General features: G+C 48.3%; 1 protein-coding gene across 3 annotated transcripts in view; it reads left to right on the top strand.

Moving 5' to 3' along the window:
* The window catches only part of TUBGCP6 (tubulin gamma complex component 6), a 140,897-nt gene that overhangs the window by 38,942 nt on the left and 85,701 nt on the right, over positions 1-16,254 (top strand). For all 3 annotated transcript variants that reach the window (XM_088457624.1, XM_088457622.1, XM_088457623.1), the window contains one exon: positions 14,760-14,869. In XM_088457624.1, the coding sequence (XP_088313750.1) occupies positions 14,760-14,869 (110 nt within the window). The remainder of the gene's footprint in view (positions 1-14,759; positions 14,870-16,254) is intronic.

The following is a 16,254-nucleotide window of genomic DNA, read 5'->3' as shown; positions in this document are numbered from 1 at the left end:
GTCCTGGGTTCCATGGTGTCGGCATTCGACATGGTGGAGTTTGCCCAGTGCCATTCCAGGCCCCTGCAGGGGCAGATTCTTTCGGAGTGGAACGGGTTATCTCACCGGATCCGTTCTCAGATGCTGGTCTTATCCCCGGATGTGCTGTATCTGGCGTGGAGGCTTCAGTCAGCTCATCTCATCCAGGGTCGCCCCTTTTGGATCCCGGACTGGGTTCTGCTTACGACAGATGCCAGTCTCCGGGGTTGGGGGGCAGTGACCGGCTCGTTGACTCTTCAGGGCCGTTGGTCAGCGGAGGAAGCCGTCCTTCCCATAAACGTTCTAGAGCTGTGGGCAGTGTACCGTGCTCTACTGTCGTCAGGCACCGTTCTTCACAGAAGAGCAGTTCAGGTGCAATCGGACAACGCTACCAGAGTGGCTCGATCCATGTCCAGCTGCCTGCTACAAAGGAACAAGCGGCCACTAACAAAGACCCATTACCCGCTATAAGCTTTACACCGCCAGGCTACTGCTGAGACGGGAGCCGACCGCGACTACAGCGTTGCTACACGTGGTCACCAACTGCTGGCTACTAGCGGGTTTATCTGTATTCTGCACAAGCCACACAGAGACAGGAGTTGTCCATGATTGCGGTGCTATATTCCATCAAGCTGTCTTCCTATGCCGAAATTGCCGTTAGGCGCTTGCAGAACAATGTGCAGATATAGTATGGTAGTAAAGGTTCAATGTAAAAAATATATACTGTATATAAAATAATATTGATTACAAAATCACATGGCTTAATGCCCCTGGAGTTAATGGGAAATGAACCCAAGGTGACAGCTATGTTAAGATGCTTCACACCTGTTTTCTGTGACTGCCTGTAGTAGCAGTTTAATAGACAGGGGGATTCAAGACACTGCAAGTGTCAGAACCTCCTTCTATTGAATATCACTGATTGTAGTGAATATTTTTTTATTATTTTGGTTTGTTTCCCAACCCTGTATTTATTTTTCTGCATCAATTACTCTGTGTATGACTTTCAGTATTTTCAGTTAGCCAGATATTGCTGCAAAAGGCAAACAAGCAGTGTTTAATCTAAACAGACATTTTTCTGTGCTGAGACTTGTAGTTGAGTGGTGATTTCATAGAGCGTCACTTAATCCCACCGTTCATTTGTATGGCATGTCAGGACTGTGTGAGTGCCACACATCACTTTCGAAATTGCCACTAGGGGCTTGTAGAACAGTATGTGTGACACAAGTAATCTTTTTTGAAGGAAAAACTGTCTTTATTAAAATAACCAGCAGTGCAGTATTAGTATATAATGTATACTAAATAGTGTAAATATAGTGTATTAAAAAGACTCTTTATACTGTACGTGATTGGCCAGTCTGCCAGGGCTTACTATTGTATTCTATAGTGCCATATCCATCCTCTGCTGTAGTATTCAGCACTGTAGTTTTCATTAGTGGAGCAATCGCCACCCAGTGGTATTCCATGCCGTGGATATTCTTGCACCTTACCACTCCAGCCTACTCTATTTTTATGCTGTGAATAAGATGCCTGTATGCTGCGAAAAGGATGAATGTAGACACACCTGTACAGCCATGGCCAGAAGTTTTGAGAATGATACAAGTATTTGTTTTCACAAAGTGAGGTGGATGGACAAACAAAAACCCACAAATTCTGACAAACTCCAAGCATTGATTAGGCAAGAATGGGCGGCCATCAGTCAGTATGGGGCCCAGAAGTTGATTGACAGCATGCCAGGGCAAATTACAGAGGTCTTGAAAAAGAAGGGTCAACACTGCAAATATTGACTTTCTGCATAAACTTAATGTAATTGTCAATAAAAGCCTTTGACTCTTATGAAATGCTTGTAATTTTACTTCAGTATACCATAGTAACATCTGACAAAAAGGTCTAAAAACACTGAAGCAGCAAACTTTGTGAAAACCAATACTTGTGTCATTCTCATAACTTTTGGCCATGGCTGTATATATCCCTGTGTCCTTCTGATCCAGGAAAATCCCAGATAGATTTTAAATAGCAGGTTAATAGAAGCTTGAATAAATGTATGTGTGATATTAAGCAGGATTCTCTCTGTGGAGTTAATTAGCAATCTGTGTATTATACACAGTGTACAATGGCCCTCATTCAGAGCCGTTCGCTATTTGCGGTCGTTCGTTTAAAAACAAGGGGTGGCTATTCAAATGATCCGTACGCACATTGCAGTCTGTTCACACCTCTAAGTCTGAACGAACGAGCAAAACATACGCTCGTTTATTTGTTAAAAACGCCCCCTGGCCGCTCGCACCATACGTCATGTCCGCTATTTATTAGATTAATCGAGTACATCGACCAGCGTATGAACTGCTCGCTATTCTTGTGGTTGGTGTTTGCTACCACAAATTTGCGAGCAGTTCTGGCTCTAAAATAACCCAGTGACGTGGTCATTGACGCTGCTGTTTTAAATATACACACCCATAAAACGCCCGTTTTGACCTTTAAGCACGCCTGCGTTCGGATCTCCACTCCCCATTTTCAAGCACCTTCCCCTGTTACCACCCACATACGCCTCATTCTGTCACTCAAAATAGCAGGCACTCGCTATATAGCGTACAAACGATTTTCGGCCGCACTGACTGGTTCGCGCATGCGTACTAAAAAGCGTACGCATGCGCAGATGTGCAAACATCGCTCGGAACGAGCGTACTGCCGCTAACGAGCGGCTCTGAATGAGGGCCAATGTTGTCAGAAAAGACCTCCATTCAACCTTTCCTATGTGAATTAGGTTGACCTTTTAAACTGTTACTGATATTTATCCGGACTACCAAGTTGTTTAACCACTTAACTGACATTCTTTTTCCAAAAACCGCTACAAAATTGTCGGTTTCTTTCATGATTGGGATTGTCCCAGCAGTCAGTGGTGTCGTCACCCATGCAGGGGTTCCAGAGACAACTGATGGTACCCCACAGTCTCCCTATTTCCCCTCCTCGGGTCTCTCTCAGGAGCCTGCGTGGGTTAATTCACTGACAAGCTCTGTACAGCATTCGTCGGATGTGTTACAAGGGGAGTCTGTGTTGCTGCCTCACAAGCGGCCGGTGGCGTCTCTGTCTGCTCCTTATGAGGATGACGACGGGACGTCCGATGATGGGGAGATTCTGGATCTTTCTGACCAAGAACTTCCCCGTACTAAAAAGTCGGACGCTAAGTCTAAGGTTTATATTCCTGGCCTTATTTGTGCTGTCCGCACAGCTTTAGTTATTGAGGATGATGATCCTCCGGTGTCGAAGTCCAAATATGCCTTTTTCAAGGATATTAAGGGTGACGCCACAGTGTTTCCTCTTTCGGGTCAGTTAGTAGACCATTTAGAGGAGGCATGGAAACATCCTGGCAAACGGTATCAGCCTCAAAGACGTTTAGCTGTGGCTTATCCGTTTGCGGACAATTATTTCTCTAAGTGGGAATCCCCTCCTCAGGTGTATTCTCATGTGACACGCCTAGTCCGAAGTGCCACATTGCCCATGCCCTCCATGTCCACCTTGAAGGATGCTACGGACTGTAAGGTGGAGATCTGCTTAAAGTCCATTTATTCCCTCGCGGGGGGGGGGGGGGGGCATCCAGACCGGCTATGGCCGTATGTTGGGTAGCCAGAGCTATGGAGCGCTGGGCCGATAGTTTGGAGGCGTCTTTGGATTCCGACTGTTCGGCTGAACAGTCCGAGTTGATAGGCAATCTCCGGGATTCGGCCACTTACATCAATGAAGCGGCCTTGGATATTAGTACCCTCACTTCTCGCATTTCCTCTGCAGCTGTGGCTGCTCGTCGCACCTTATGGTTGCGATCCTGGAAGGCGGATGCTGATTCCAAAAAGGGATTGGAAGCTTTGCCATTTAATGGAGAAGTCCTCTTTGGTCCAGATCTGGACAAAATCTGTCTGCATGTCTCCCGTCTGTTCGGGTACGTCGTCCTTTCGGCCTTATAGGGCCCAGGGTAGGCCTAAGGCACAGTCCTTTCCCAGACAGGCTGGGCCCAAGAAATCGGCCAATCCCAGGAAACAGGCCTGGAGTACCAGACGTCCGGTCCCTAAGGCTGATGACAAGCCTGCGGCCTGACGGTCCGGGCCTCCCTTTGGGGGATCCCAAAGTGGGAGGCCGCCTACTGCAGTTCGTTCAGTATTGGTCGGCAACTACGACAGACACTTGGGTTCATGAGGTGGTTTCTCACGGGTATGCCCTCTCCTTTCCACACAGGCCCCCATCCCGATTCTTCACCACGGGTCTTCCCTTAGACTAGAACAAAGCCATGGAACTGCGGAAGGTTTTGCACACTATGCTTCAGGCTGGAGTTATAGTGCCTGTTCCATTCTCCCAGAGCTGCCAGGGTTTCTATTCCAATCTATTTTTGGTGCAGAAACCCAATGGGTCGTACCGTCCGATTCTCAACCTCAAGGCACTCAACAAGTCCTTGCGGGTGCCGCGGTTTCGGATGGAGACCCTACGGTCCATCATTCTGGCGCTGGAACCTGGGGATTACATGGTGTCTTTGGCCATACAGGACGCTTACCTGCATGTCCCTATTCTTTTGCGTCACCAACAGTTCCTCAGGTTTGCAATCCGCAATGATCACTTTCAGTTCCGGGCGTTACCTTTTGGGCTGGCGACAGCACCACGGGTGTTCACCAAGGTTATGACGGTCATGGCGGCGTTCCTGCGGCTGCAGTGAGTCCGCATGTTGCCGTACCTAGACCTTTTGTTGGTAGCAGGGTCTCCAGAGCTCCTTCTATGCCACTTGGTTCTGACGATTGCAGTACTGCAACGGCACGGCTGGTTGATAAACTGGCAAAAGTCCACCCTGATCCCATCTCAGAGGATTCTACACCTCGGAGCCTTATTGGACTCCAGTCAGCAGCGGATCTTTGTGACGGGAGAAAAGATCTCTGCCTTGCAGTTGAGGGTGCGCAGTTGTCTGCAGAGTCGCCGTGTGTCTCTACACTCGGCGATGAGGTTACTGGGCTCCATGGTGTCAGTATTCGACATGGTGGAATATGCCCAGTTTCACTCCAGACCTCTGCAGCAATTGATCCTGTCCAAATGGAATGGACTGCCTCAGAGTCTAAAGTCCCAGACGATGGTGCTCACTCCGGAGGTTCGCCTGTCCCTAGCCTGGTGGTTGCAGACGACCCATCCTCAACAAGGGTCGTCCATTTTGGGTGGTGAACTGGGTCCTATTAACAACGGGCGCCAGCCTTTGGGGCTGGGGAGCGGTCACGGGTCCACACTTGTTCCAGGGCAGATGGACTTAGGCGGAAAAGGAGCTTCCGATAAACATCTTAGAACTCCACGCAGTTTTCAATGCTCTCCAGCAGGCACAGCGGGTTCTCCAAGGTCACCCTGTGCAGGTCCAGTTGGACAACGCCACCACCGTGGCTTACATAAATCGGCAAGGAGGAACCCGAAGTCGGGCGGCACTCGTAGAGGTGTCCCGCATCCTGGTCTGGGCGGAGCGCAATCTCCCGGCCATATCAGCAGTATTCATCCCGGGAGTTCTCAACTGGGAGGCGGACTTTCTCAGTCGCCAGGACGTTCATCCGGGGGAGTGGTCTCTGCACCAGGACATCTTTCAACTTCTGGTGGACAGGTGGGGTCTTCCAGAGATCGACCTCATGGCGTCACGGCACAACAACAAGTTGCCGGTGTACGGGTCTCGCACAAGAGTCGAAAAGGCGCCTCTGGTGGATGCTCTGTCCGTCCAGTGGACGTTCCGGTTTGCTTATCTGTTTCCTCCGTTTTCCCTTCTTCCTCGGGTAATCCGGAAATTCAAACAGGAAGGAGGGACGCTCCTGTTGATAGCTCCCGCGTGGCCCCGGAGGCACTGGTTCTCAGACCTCTGGGGACTGTCCGTGGACGTTCCTCTGCGGTTGCCGTTACGCCTGAACCTCCTGTCACAGGGTCCTTGTCTTCACCCGGACCTGACTCGGCTGTCTTTGACGGCGTGGCTGTTGAGACGGCCATGTTAAGGTCCAGGGGGTTTTCCAGCTCTGTAGTGCAAACTATGCTAAGAGCTCGGAAACCATCTTCTGCAAGGATATACCATCGTGTGTGGCATACGTTCTTCCAGTGGTGTCGGCCGAGAGGTTATGCTCCTCGGGAGTTCCGTCTGTCTAGAGTGTTAGCTTTCCTACAGGGGGAACTGGACCATGGGCTTCGCCTTGCGTCCCTGAAGGTGCAGGTGTCTGCCCTGTCCGTCTGGTTCCATCGTAGGATTGCTGCAATCCCTGCTGTGCGCACCTTTATGCAAGGTGTTCTCAGAATTCAGCCACCTTTTGTTCCACCGGTGGCGCCTTGGGATTTAGCTGTGGTCCTGAGGGCTCTCCAGGGACCGCCGTTTGAACCACTGGGCTCAGTGGACTTTAAATGGCTGACAGCTAAAACAATTTTCCTTCTGGCCATCGCTTCGGCCAGACGTGTTTCTGACTTAGGGGCTCTATCCTGTAGACTCCCTTTCCTGATTTTTCATGGGAACAGGGCAGTGCTGCGCACTTGTCCTAAATTTCTTCCCAAAGTTGTTTCTCGTTTTCATATCAACGAGGAAATCGCTGTGCCGGCTTTTAACTCACCTGATCTTTTAGTGGGTGAAGCCACTTTGGATGTTGCGCGGGCCTTGAGGATTAATGTTGACCGCACTTCTTCGTTTAGGAAGTCGGACGCCTTGTTTGTCCTCTATGGCTTCCGTAAGAAGGGTTGCCCTGCTTCAAAGCAGACTTTGGCAGGCTGGATTCGTATGGCCATTTCAGAAGCTTATCTTCATGAAGGCCAGTCCAGATCTGCAAGGCTGCCACGTGGTCCTCTGTCCACACCTTTTGTGAGGTATTACGCGTTTGACACCTTTGCTTCTCAGGATGCTTCCTTCGGGCGCGGATTCTCCTTTCAGCACAGGAGCGTCCCCACCCTTGAAGGATACTGCTTTGGGACATCCCCAAGGTATCCTGTGGATACCCTATGGACCCTGATGTAGAAAATATGAGATATGGTAAGAACTTACCTTTGTTATCTCTATTTCTACGAAGCCCATAGGGTTCCACAGGACTCCCACCCTGTCGCACCTGTGCTGCAGATGGGCTTTACTCTGGTCACCGGTTTTTCCGTCTCCCTCTGGTGAGAATGTGATTCTTGTGTGTTTCCAGATCTTTTTTCTCTCTCTTCCTTCTCCTCCTCCGGCTCATGGCTTGGTACGTAACTGAGATGCCTTGGCTCGGGGGTGGGGTATAGGAGGGGGACCCTAGTGCATCCTGGGAAGCTGAAAACTTAACTCTATGGTGCCCGATGCCTGACGTCATCACGTATACCCCAAGGTATCCCGTGGATGATTTTGTGTTGCAAGCAGTCTCTCCTTTCACATGATGATCTATTATAGTACCATGGTTGGATAGTCACTTATGCAAAATCCAATCTCAAACCGTCTCAAGTAATGTTGTTTCTTGGAGTCCGATTCAACTCGTTCAACTTCCTTCAGAAAAGATTCACTCCCTGCAGTAAAATCACTCCTCAAATAGAAATAAGTGTCCATCTACACGTGCATGATGGTGCTAGGCAAGTTAGTATCAACCTTCAAAGTCGTGCAATCTACACAAGTAATTGTATACATGGAGATTCTAGCAAAATGGAACAAATCAGCTAAAGTCTCAGATGCTTCTTTGGTCATCCTCAACAAGACATTATTTTCTGTGGTGGATGGAGGTCAGCAACCTCGACATGGGTAGACAATTCAACATTTGGAACTGGATCATTGTTACCAACTATGCCAGTCTCAAGGGTTTGATAGCAGGGGTTCTGCATGCCAGTTTCAGGGAAATTGGTATCCTGTGGAATCAAGCCTCCCAATCAGGGCCATTCCATGTGCACCTGGTGGCAGTGAGTGTGGGGTTCTTTATAAATAAAGTGTTAACTAATATTGTTTCTTACATGTGACAAATTCCAGCAAGCGTGCCCTGGCAAGATGCCACTTTTTTGTAAAAAAAATAAATAAATTAAGATAAAGACAAGACAGATATCTGTGTACAGTTTTACAAAGTTATATCGGTTCTGCAAGTTTTGGGTGCTGGGTTCTGTGTGCAGATGATAGCTTTCGGACATCCCTGAAATTCTCCAGTCCCCATTTGTGTGAATTCCTTGTGGGACACTGGATGTCCTCCCTTACGCTCCAGATGACCTTTTTGTTTTATTTTGCTTATTTGGCACACTCTTGTTTAATGGTTTATGAATGTGTGGTTCTCCTTTACTTTTCTACACTCTCCTCCGGGCTTGGTTAGTTGATCAACTGAGGTCCAGAGAGCCAATCCGGGTATAGAGGGTGAGGCGCCCCAACTGTGGCACTACTTTTTTTTTACTACTATGTGCCAGTCTCCGCGTGACACCTGATATACCCCCATGGAATTCAGGGAAACTTAACAGTTTTTTTCACTTGTAATTAAATCTGTCTCTGAATCATATAAGGAGGCACATGCTGTCCTGCCCAGAAATACTTTAACTTGTTTTGTTACAGCAAGCATCTCTTCTCTGTCCTTGCTTGGCTATTGCTAATCTTTTTGGAAGAACTGAGGCTGCTGATTATTACAGGGCGCAAGTAGAGCTTTTCTTGTTCTAAGAACCTGCCTCCTACAAGTTGAATATAATCAACCTTTGTGCACCAAGCATTCATGATAAACAAAGGGATTTAATGTAAAGCGAAAACTTTTTTTTCTTTAACATATAATTTTGTAGTAAATTAATTGTAATGTATTTGGCAAGTCAATTTAGATTAATTTACTTGTTTGTCTAATGTAATCTGCAACACTTTCATACTTCTATGGTTAATGAATTTCACTTTTATGAAACATCTACATAAAATATGTTGCGATGGCCTCCCAATTATATCAGACAGGTATATAGTTTGGTTACACAAAATTTTTGGTCTTCCAAAAGTGTAAGTTTTTGAGTATTTTACACTGAGTGCAAGTTCTAGTTGGAGTGTACATCTATGAACTATTGTTGAAATTAACTTGATAATATTCAATAAATAAGTCAGCTTCCTGATAATAGCTGATATATATATATATATATAAAGACCCTTCCCCCTATAATTAACTTCCTTTCTTCTTCTGTTAATTTCCAACAACCCCTCAATGTAATTGAGCTGTCCCCGCCATAAACTCCTCTCCTGTAATTATTATTTCTTCCTCACAGTTCTCTCCTGTAATTCACCCACCTCTGTAATTAATTTTCTTCTACTCTCCCCATAGGGGTGACAAGTGGGGTATAGGCTGGAGTAGGAATCCGGGCACCAAACACTTAATGTTTTTCTCCCAGCAGCCCAGGCTCCATCTCCGCTTTACCCCTCCACCAGACAAGCCAATTTTTAGTTTGGTCCCTGCAGGAGCGGACACTGTTTAAATAGGGGGCTGCTTTTATGCAGTCTCATCTTTTATTTTCTTTAAAAATGAAAGAAATTACAGTGGGCAGCTCTAGTCATCACACAACACGCCCGTGCTACCACTCCAACCACCCCCTGCACCAGCAGCTGAAGCACTGCAAAGTGTGGCAGTGTCTTTGGCCGGGCCCTCTGCAGCACACTGGGGAGCCACAGCCGGATACCACAGGGAGATGGACAAGAGTGGCTCTCTGCTTGCAAGGAGCTGCATGGTAGCAGCTTTCACTGCCACAGCGAGTGTAATCTTCCGTTTTCAGGGGACATCCTCTTTGGTTCCAATTTGGACAAGTTCGTGGCCACGGTGGTGGCATCCAAGACAGCCTTCCTCCCTTCTGCGGCAGCCCCAAGGTTGCAAACTTCTAATTTTTGCTCCTTTCATCCACAGGGAAAAGCTAAAGACCAGTATTTCTCGAGGTTCCAGGGTTACTCATTCAAGGTTTCCAAACCCTGAGCTAATCAACCCTGGTTTACCAGGCCCCCTTCCACCAAGCCTAACCTGCCGCTTGACGGGACGGCCTCCATCTGGGGGATTTCAGCGTGGGAGACTCACTTCTTTTCTCCGAGACCTGGATGGCGACCACATCGGACATCTGAGTGTGAGGTGTTGTCTCCCTGGGCTACACCCTAACTTTTAGGGAGCAGCATCGAACCAATTTTTTTTCCACAGGCTCTCCGGTGGAGCCAGGCAAAGCAAAAACACTGCTGGAGTTTCACTCCCTGCTGGGATCCAAAGTAATTGTTCTAGTTCTCCTGTCTCAAAGAGGCAAGGGCTTTTATGCCAACATCTATTTGGTCCAGAAGCTGAAAAGTTCCTACTGTTCAATCCGCAACCTGAAGACTCTCATCAAGTTCTTGTGGTCTTCAAATTCCGCATGTAGTCTCTACGGAATGGGAATGAAATACCGCCGGCCGCATGGCCGGCAGTTCGATTCCCGTCAGCGGCAGCCCGACAGGAGCAGAGTTCGAAGCAGCGGAACAGCGCTGGAAATCCTGATCGTGGATAGGTAAGTATAGACTAACCTAACCCCCCTAACCCTAACCCTCCTTAGGGGTGCCTAACCCTAACTTCCCCCCCAAGGGCTAACCCTAATCCCCCCTTGAAGTGCCTAACCCTAACCACCCCCTCCCCGCTACCTAAACCTAAGTCCCCCGGGGGGGTGCCTAACCCTAAGTCCCCCCCAGGGGTGCCTAACCCTCCTTCCCCCTAGCCTAACCCTCCCGGGGGGGTGCCTAACCCTAAGTCCCCCCCGGGAGCCCTAAACCTAACCCTCCCTCGCGGCTGGCATCACTACGATCAGGATGCCGGTCTCCCGGCGTCGGGGAAATGCGGGCGTCTACATCTAGATGCCCGGCATTTCACCCTTGCCGGGATAAGACAGTCGGGAAGCCGGCTGCCGGTATTTAGGCAGTCGGCTTCCCGATTGCTTCCCGTTTCTACATTCCATCATTCTTGAACCGAGGGAAGTTCATGGCCTTTTTGGACACCCAGGATGCCTATTTGGATGATTTTATCCGGCTCAGTCACCAGCGCTTCCTCAGGTTTGTGGTCTGGGAGGAACATTTATTATTTCGGGAATTGCCGTTTGGTCTTTCCGTGGCTCCTCATGTCTTCAGGAAAGTCATGGCAGCTCATTTGCATCATAGGGGTATCAGGATTCTTTCTTATCTAGATGACCTTCAGATCCTCACCCTTTCACTGGAGGTCCTCAGGGACCATACCCAGTCCCATGGATGGATCATCATTTGGAAGAACTCCTCCCTGACTCCGTCGCAGGAGATGTAGCATCTGGGGGCCTTGCTGGATTCCGGGGTTCAGTGGGTCTTCCTCCCACCAGAAAAGCTTCAGAACCTACAGACCAGGATTCACAGTTTATGGGGCATATTCAATTGTGTGCGAGAATAGCAAAAAACCCGCACCTGCAAGGTTTTTCCTGCAGGTGTGGGTTCATTGCAATTCAAATAGGTGTGGATTTTTTCAATTTTAACCCGCTGGGAGAATTAAAATCAAGCGTCTCCAGAGCAAGTGTGATTTTTCCTAAAATCGTTAATTTTAGGTAAAATCAGCGGGACTTGCTCCGGCACCACGGCAGAACCCCCCCTGAGGACTAATTGAGCAATTGGAAGTTACAATTAGCTTAATTAGTCAGTAATTACTCACCTTCCGAAGTGCTGTCTTCTTCATCCAATGTTGGGTCCCGATCTACAGCAGCAGCGGTGAGTATGTCAGTGTGTATGAGTGTGTGTGTATGTGTGACCCCCGGTGTATGTGTATCCCACCAGTGTCAGTGTGGCTCTCCGGAATGGGCGACGGGAGAACTACTCCCAGCAGCCCCCTCTCCAGTGAGAAGATAGAGGGGAGGCCACCGGGCAGGTAAGTGAAGAATTTTTTTTTTCTTACGTGGTGCAGGGTTTTCAAAGCGGAAAACCCTGCGACCACTTATTTTTAATTGGATACTGCAGGTATTGGGAGCGCGCATACCCGCGGTATTCCAAAATTGGGCGCAAGGTTTTTTACCTCGCGCCCAATTGAATATACCCCTAGGTCATCACGGAGTGTCAATACACTCTCTTGCATGCAGATCCTGGTCTCTCTGGTTTCCACCTTTGATATGGTGGAGAATGCCCAGTTATGCTCCCGCCTCTTCAGAGGTTTTGTCCCAGTGGAAAAAATCCCATTGGCAGCTCAAGACATAAACTATCATCCTCTCTTGGGAGGTCCAGCTCCTCTTATGGTGGCTTCAGGCATTCCACTTAGACAAGGGCCGTCCCTTTTTGGATTCAGGACTGGGTTCTCCTCACCACCGACGCAAGTCTTCGTGGGGGGGCAGTAACCTGTCAATAGACCTTTCAGGGTCGGTGGACTTTTTACAGAGCCGGTTACTGATTAATATTTTGGAACTTCGATCAGTTTTCAGAGCTCTATGCCTATCTCTGCCATTCTGCCAGCATCGTACGGTCCAGGTACAGCCCAACAACGCGACTGCCGCAGCATACATAAACCATCAGGATGGCACTCTAAGTTGCAGCGCTATGAATGTGAGTTGCATTCTCTTCTGTGCAGAGCGTCATCTGTCGACAGTCTTCAACCCTGGAGTCCAGAATTAGGAAGCAGACTTCCTCAGCCGCCAGGATGTTCACACAGGCGAGTGGACACTGCATCCAGATGCCTTTCAGCTCCTAGTTCTCCGCTGGGTTTGCTGAACATAGGCTTGATGGCGTCTCGGCACAACCACAAGCTACAGAGGTACTGCTCACGCTCCAGGGATTCGGGAGCCCTTATGGTTCAGTGGACCTTTCGCCTCATGTGCATCTTCCCTCCGATCTTGCTGATTCTACAGTTCTTCTGCAAGTTGAAGTTGAAAGGCGGCACCGTGATCCCTATTGGCCGCGCAGAGCTGGTACGCGAATCTCCTAAGTCTTCCTCTGTGACTTCCTCTGTGGCCAGATCATCTGTCTCATAGCCCGTGCTTCCATCAGGAACTGGCCATCTTGCTTTGACGGGGTGCTCTTGAGACATCTGTAATGAGAGCTAAGGGGTTCTCTAGATCGGTTGTTTGTACCATGCTGAATGCCTGCAGACCACCTTCTGCCAGAATTTATCACTGCATCTGATGGAATTACTTTGCCTGGTGTCCAGCGAGGGGTTTGAACTCCAGATGATTTTGACTCTTTTGGGTCCTCTCCTTTCTGCAGGCTAGTCAAGAATTGGGTCTCTGCCTCGCTTGTTTTAAAGGTGCAGGTTATTGTCCTTTTTGCCCTCTTCCAGAGGCAGATTGCTCTAATGTCTGATGTACGGACTTTCCTGCAGGGTGTCCTCCACGTTCAACCTCCGTTTGTTCCTCTGGTGGCCCCACGGAACTTGTCTTTGGTGCTTCGGGCTCGTCAATCGTCTCCTTTTGAGCCTTTGAACTCTGAGGACATTCACTGACTTATGTGGAAGTCGATCTTCCTACTTACCATAGTGTCAGTCCAGGGGGTGTCAGACTTGAATACATTGTCTTGTCGCATGCCTTTCCTTGTCTTTTACTCGGACTAGGCCGTTCTTCGGACATGATAAGGCTACCTTCCTAAGATAGTTTCACATCCACCAGGAAATTGTAGTCCCTGCCTTTCCAGCACCTGATTCTTTGCTGGAGGAGGCCACTTTGATCTCAGTAAGACTGAGTCCCGTTTTGTCCTCTCTGACTTTCACAAACAGTGCTGGCCAGCCATGAAGCAGACTTTGGCCAGATGGCTCTATTTGACCATCCATCACACAGACCTTCCTGCCTCAGCCGTGGTGACAGTTCATTTCACCAGGTCGGTGGGCACTTCTTGGGCAGCATAACCCGGCGCCTCTGCGGAGCAGCTTTTTAAGCTTTCTCAAATTTATTCAATTAACACCTTTTGCTACTGTCGACTCAGCTTTCAAGCGAAGGGCTCTCAGCGCAGCTCAGGAGCATCCCCTTCCTTAGGTGGGGTAGCTCTTGGATGTCTCACCATCTAAGGCTGGTGTGGCACCTATGGAAAGAAGAAAAGGAGATTTATGTTCTTACCATTTCTTCGATATCCAAAGGGGACACAGGGCGCCCACTCTGATGCACCTGGTTTGTGGGGGTTTTGCTTCCGATTCTCCTTTCAGTCTCTTGGTGTGTGGACCTTTGTGTGTGCCGGTCTTCTCTTCTTTCTCGCTCCTGCCTTGGGCTTGCTAACTTAACTGGTCTGCCTGGAGCTGGGGGCAGGGTATAGGGAGATGAAACCTAGGCCGCTGGGAGAAAAAGCTTAACTGTTTGGTGCCCGGACCCCTAAGCCTATGTCCCCTATGGATATCAAAGGATTTAACCAGGTCACAATATAAATCTCCTTTTCTCTCCCTTCCACTGTTGTTCATTATCCCTCCCCTGTAATTCTCTCCCCTCGCTCATGAATACTTACCAGTAGCTGATAGAGAAATGTATCTACCTGGATATCGGATACGATGCTACTTTTCTGGGTCATTAATATTCTGTGAACACACAGCACAGTGATGTCACCAGAAAGCTTTTATCATAACTAAAACAGCGTGGTGTGTCATACCCAGGGCCTTCTGCTCCTCCGCCTACTTTTAATATGCAAAGCAAGGCACTGGGAACAGGGAAATACTGAGGCAAGAGGAGAGAACACAGCGGCCTGGTTGATTCTTTTTTGTCTGCCCATTTCTGAGAGGCAGTAAATGTAATTGTATTACTATTGGGAGCTATGAGACTTATATATTTTTCTTGTTAGATCCCTAATTTAATCCTGTTTGTTTGTTTTTTTTCAATTTATTAATGTTCTTTGTTTTCAGGGAGTGAAGTTACTGTCATATTTATACAAAGAATCTCTTGAAAACAGCAGCAATGAAAACTACCCGGTCTTGTTATCGCTGTTAAAATCAAGTTGTGAGCCATATACAAGGTAAATGCTGCTTCCAAATGTATGGATTCAACAAGTGTGTGTATGGCCCTTTTGAGAAAGAAATGGCTTTTCTGAAAATGGGTGTGGCAAAAAGCAGATTGATCATGTTTTGGGCAGACGTGTTATTAGGACTAAAGCTGCATACACACACAACGATTTTGTTACCAACGATTTTATGAATGATTTTCTGTCAGATTAACTGTCAGATTTTTTAAAGTGTAATGAACGATTTTTTTTTAACTACAAACTATTTTTGCATGTTCCCTTAATGAAAATCGTTCAGTTGGTCAGTCTAACTGAACTACAAACTACAATCGTTATCGATAATCGTTCAAAAAATTGTGTGTGTATGCACCTTAATTCATTCCAATTTTACAATCTAGAATGTTGGGAGATAAGTATGATACAGTTGATCAGTCTTTCTGGTACATAGTTTACTCCAGGTGTTAAATACCGTATATACTCGAGTATAAGCCGAGTTTTTCAGCAAATTTTTTGTGCTGAAATAGTACCCCCTCGGCTTATACTCGAGTGACAGCGCTACACAGTACACACACACAGCCGCCGGAGCCGGCAGCTGTGTGTTTGCTGTAATCAGCAGCCGCTGAGAGTCTGTTAGACTCTCATCGGCTATTGCTGCTCCCACTGCGGGAGCCATCTTCCTGCTCCCGCAGTGGGTAATGGGAGAGACGTCATGAGTAATGACGTCTCTCCCATGCAAAGCGGCCGGAAGAGCTGTTAGCGGCGGGACCAGGAGCTGGAGTTTCAGGTAAGTGATTTTTTTTTTTGTAATTCTTATTACGTCTCTCTCTACTGGGGGGGGGGGGGGGACTACAGGGGGCGATTACTACTGGAGTGCACTACCAGGGGGTGATTACTACAGGGGGCACTAAAAGGGGGGATTACCACTGGGGGAACTACCAGGGGGGATTACTACAGGGGGCACTAAAAGGGGGGGATTACCACTGGGGGCACTACCAGGGTGGGATTACCACTGGGGGTACTACCAGGGGGGGATTGCTACTGTGGGCACTAAAAGGGGGGGATTACCACTGGGGGCACTACCAGGGGGGGATTACTACTGGAGGCACTGAAAGGGGGGGGATTACCACTGGGGGCACTACCAGGAGGGATTACTACTGGGGGCACAACCAGGAGGAATTACTACTGGGGGCACAACCAGGAGGAATTACTACTGGGGGCACTACCAGCTGCTGCCATTTCCCACCCTAGGCTTATACTCGAGTCAATAAGTTTTCCCAGTTTTTTGTGGTAAAAGTAGGTACCTTGGCTTATATTTGGGTCGACTTATACTCGAGTATATACGGTACATTGTGCATGTATTGGTTTACAGACAGACATGTAGCACATATCAGAAGCAGGCA

Source organism: Taudactylus pleione, unplaced genomic scaffold, assembly GCF_031769625.1.
Source record: "Taudactylus pleione unplaced genomic scaffold, aTauple2 ptg000041l, whole genome shotgun sequence".
NCBI classification, from domain to species: domain Eukaryota; kingdom Metazoa; phylum Chordata; class Amphibia; order Anura; family Myobatrachidae; genus Taudactylus; species Taudactylus pleione.
Note: the sequence above shows the minus strand (reverse complement) of the source record. Positions and strands in the feature narration are given on the sequence as shown.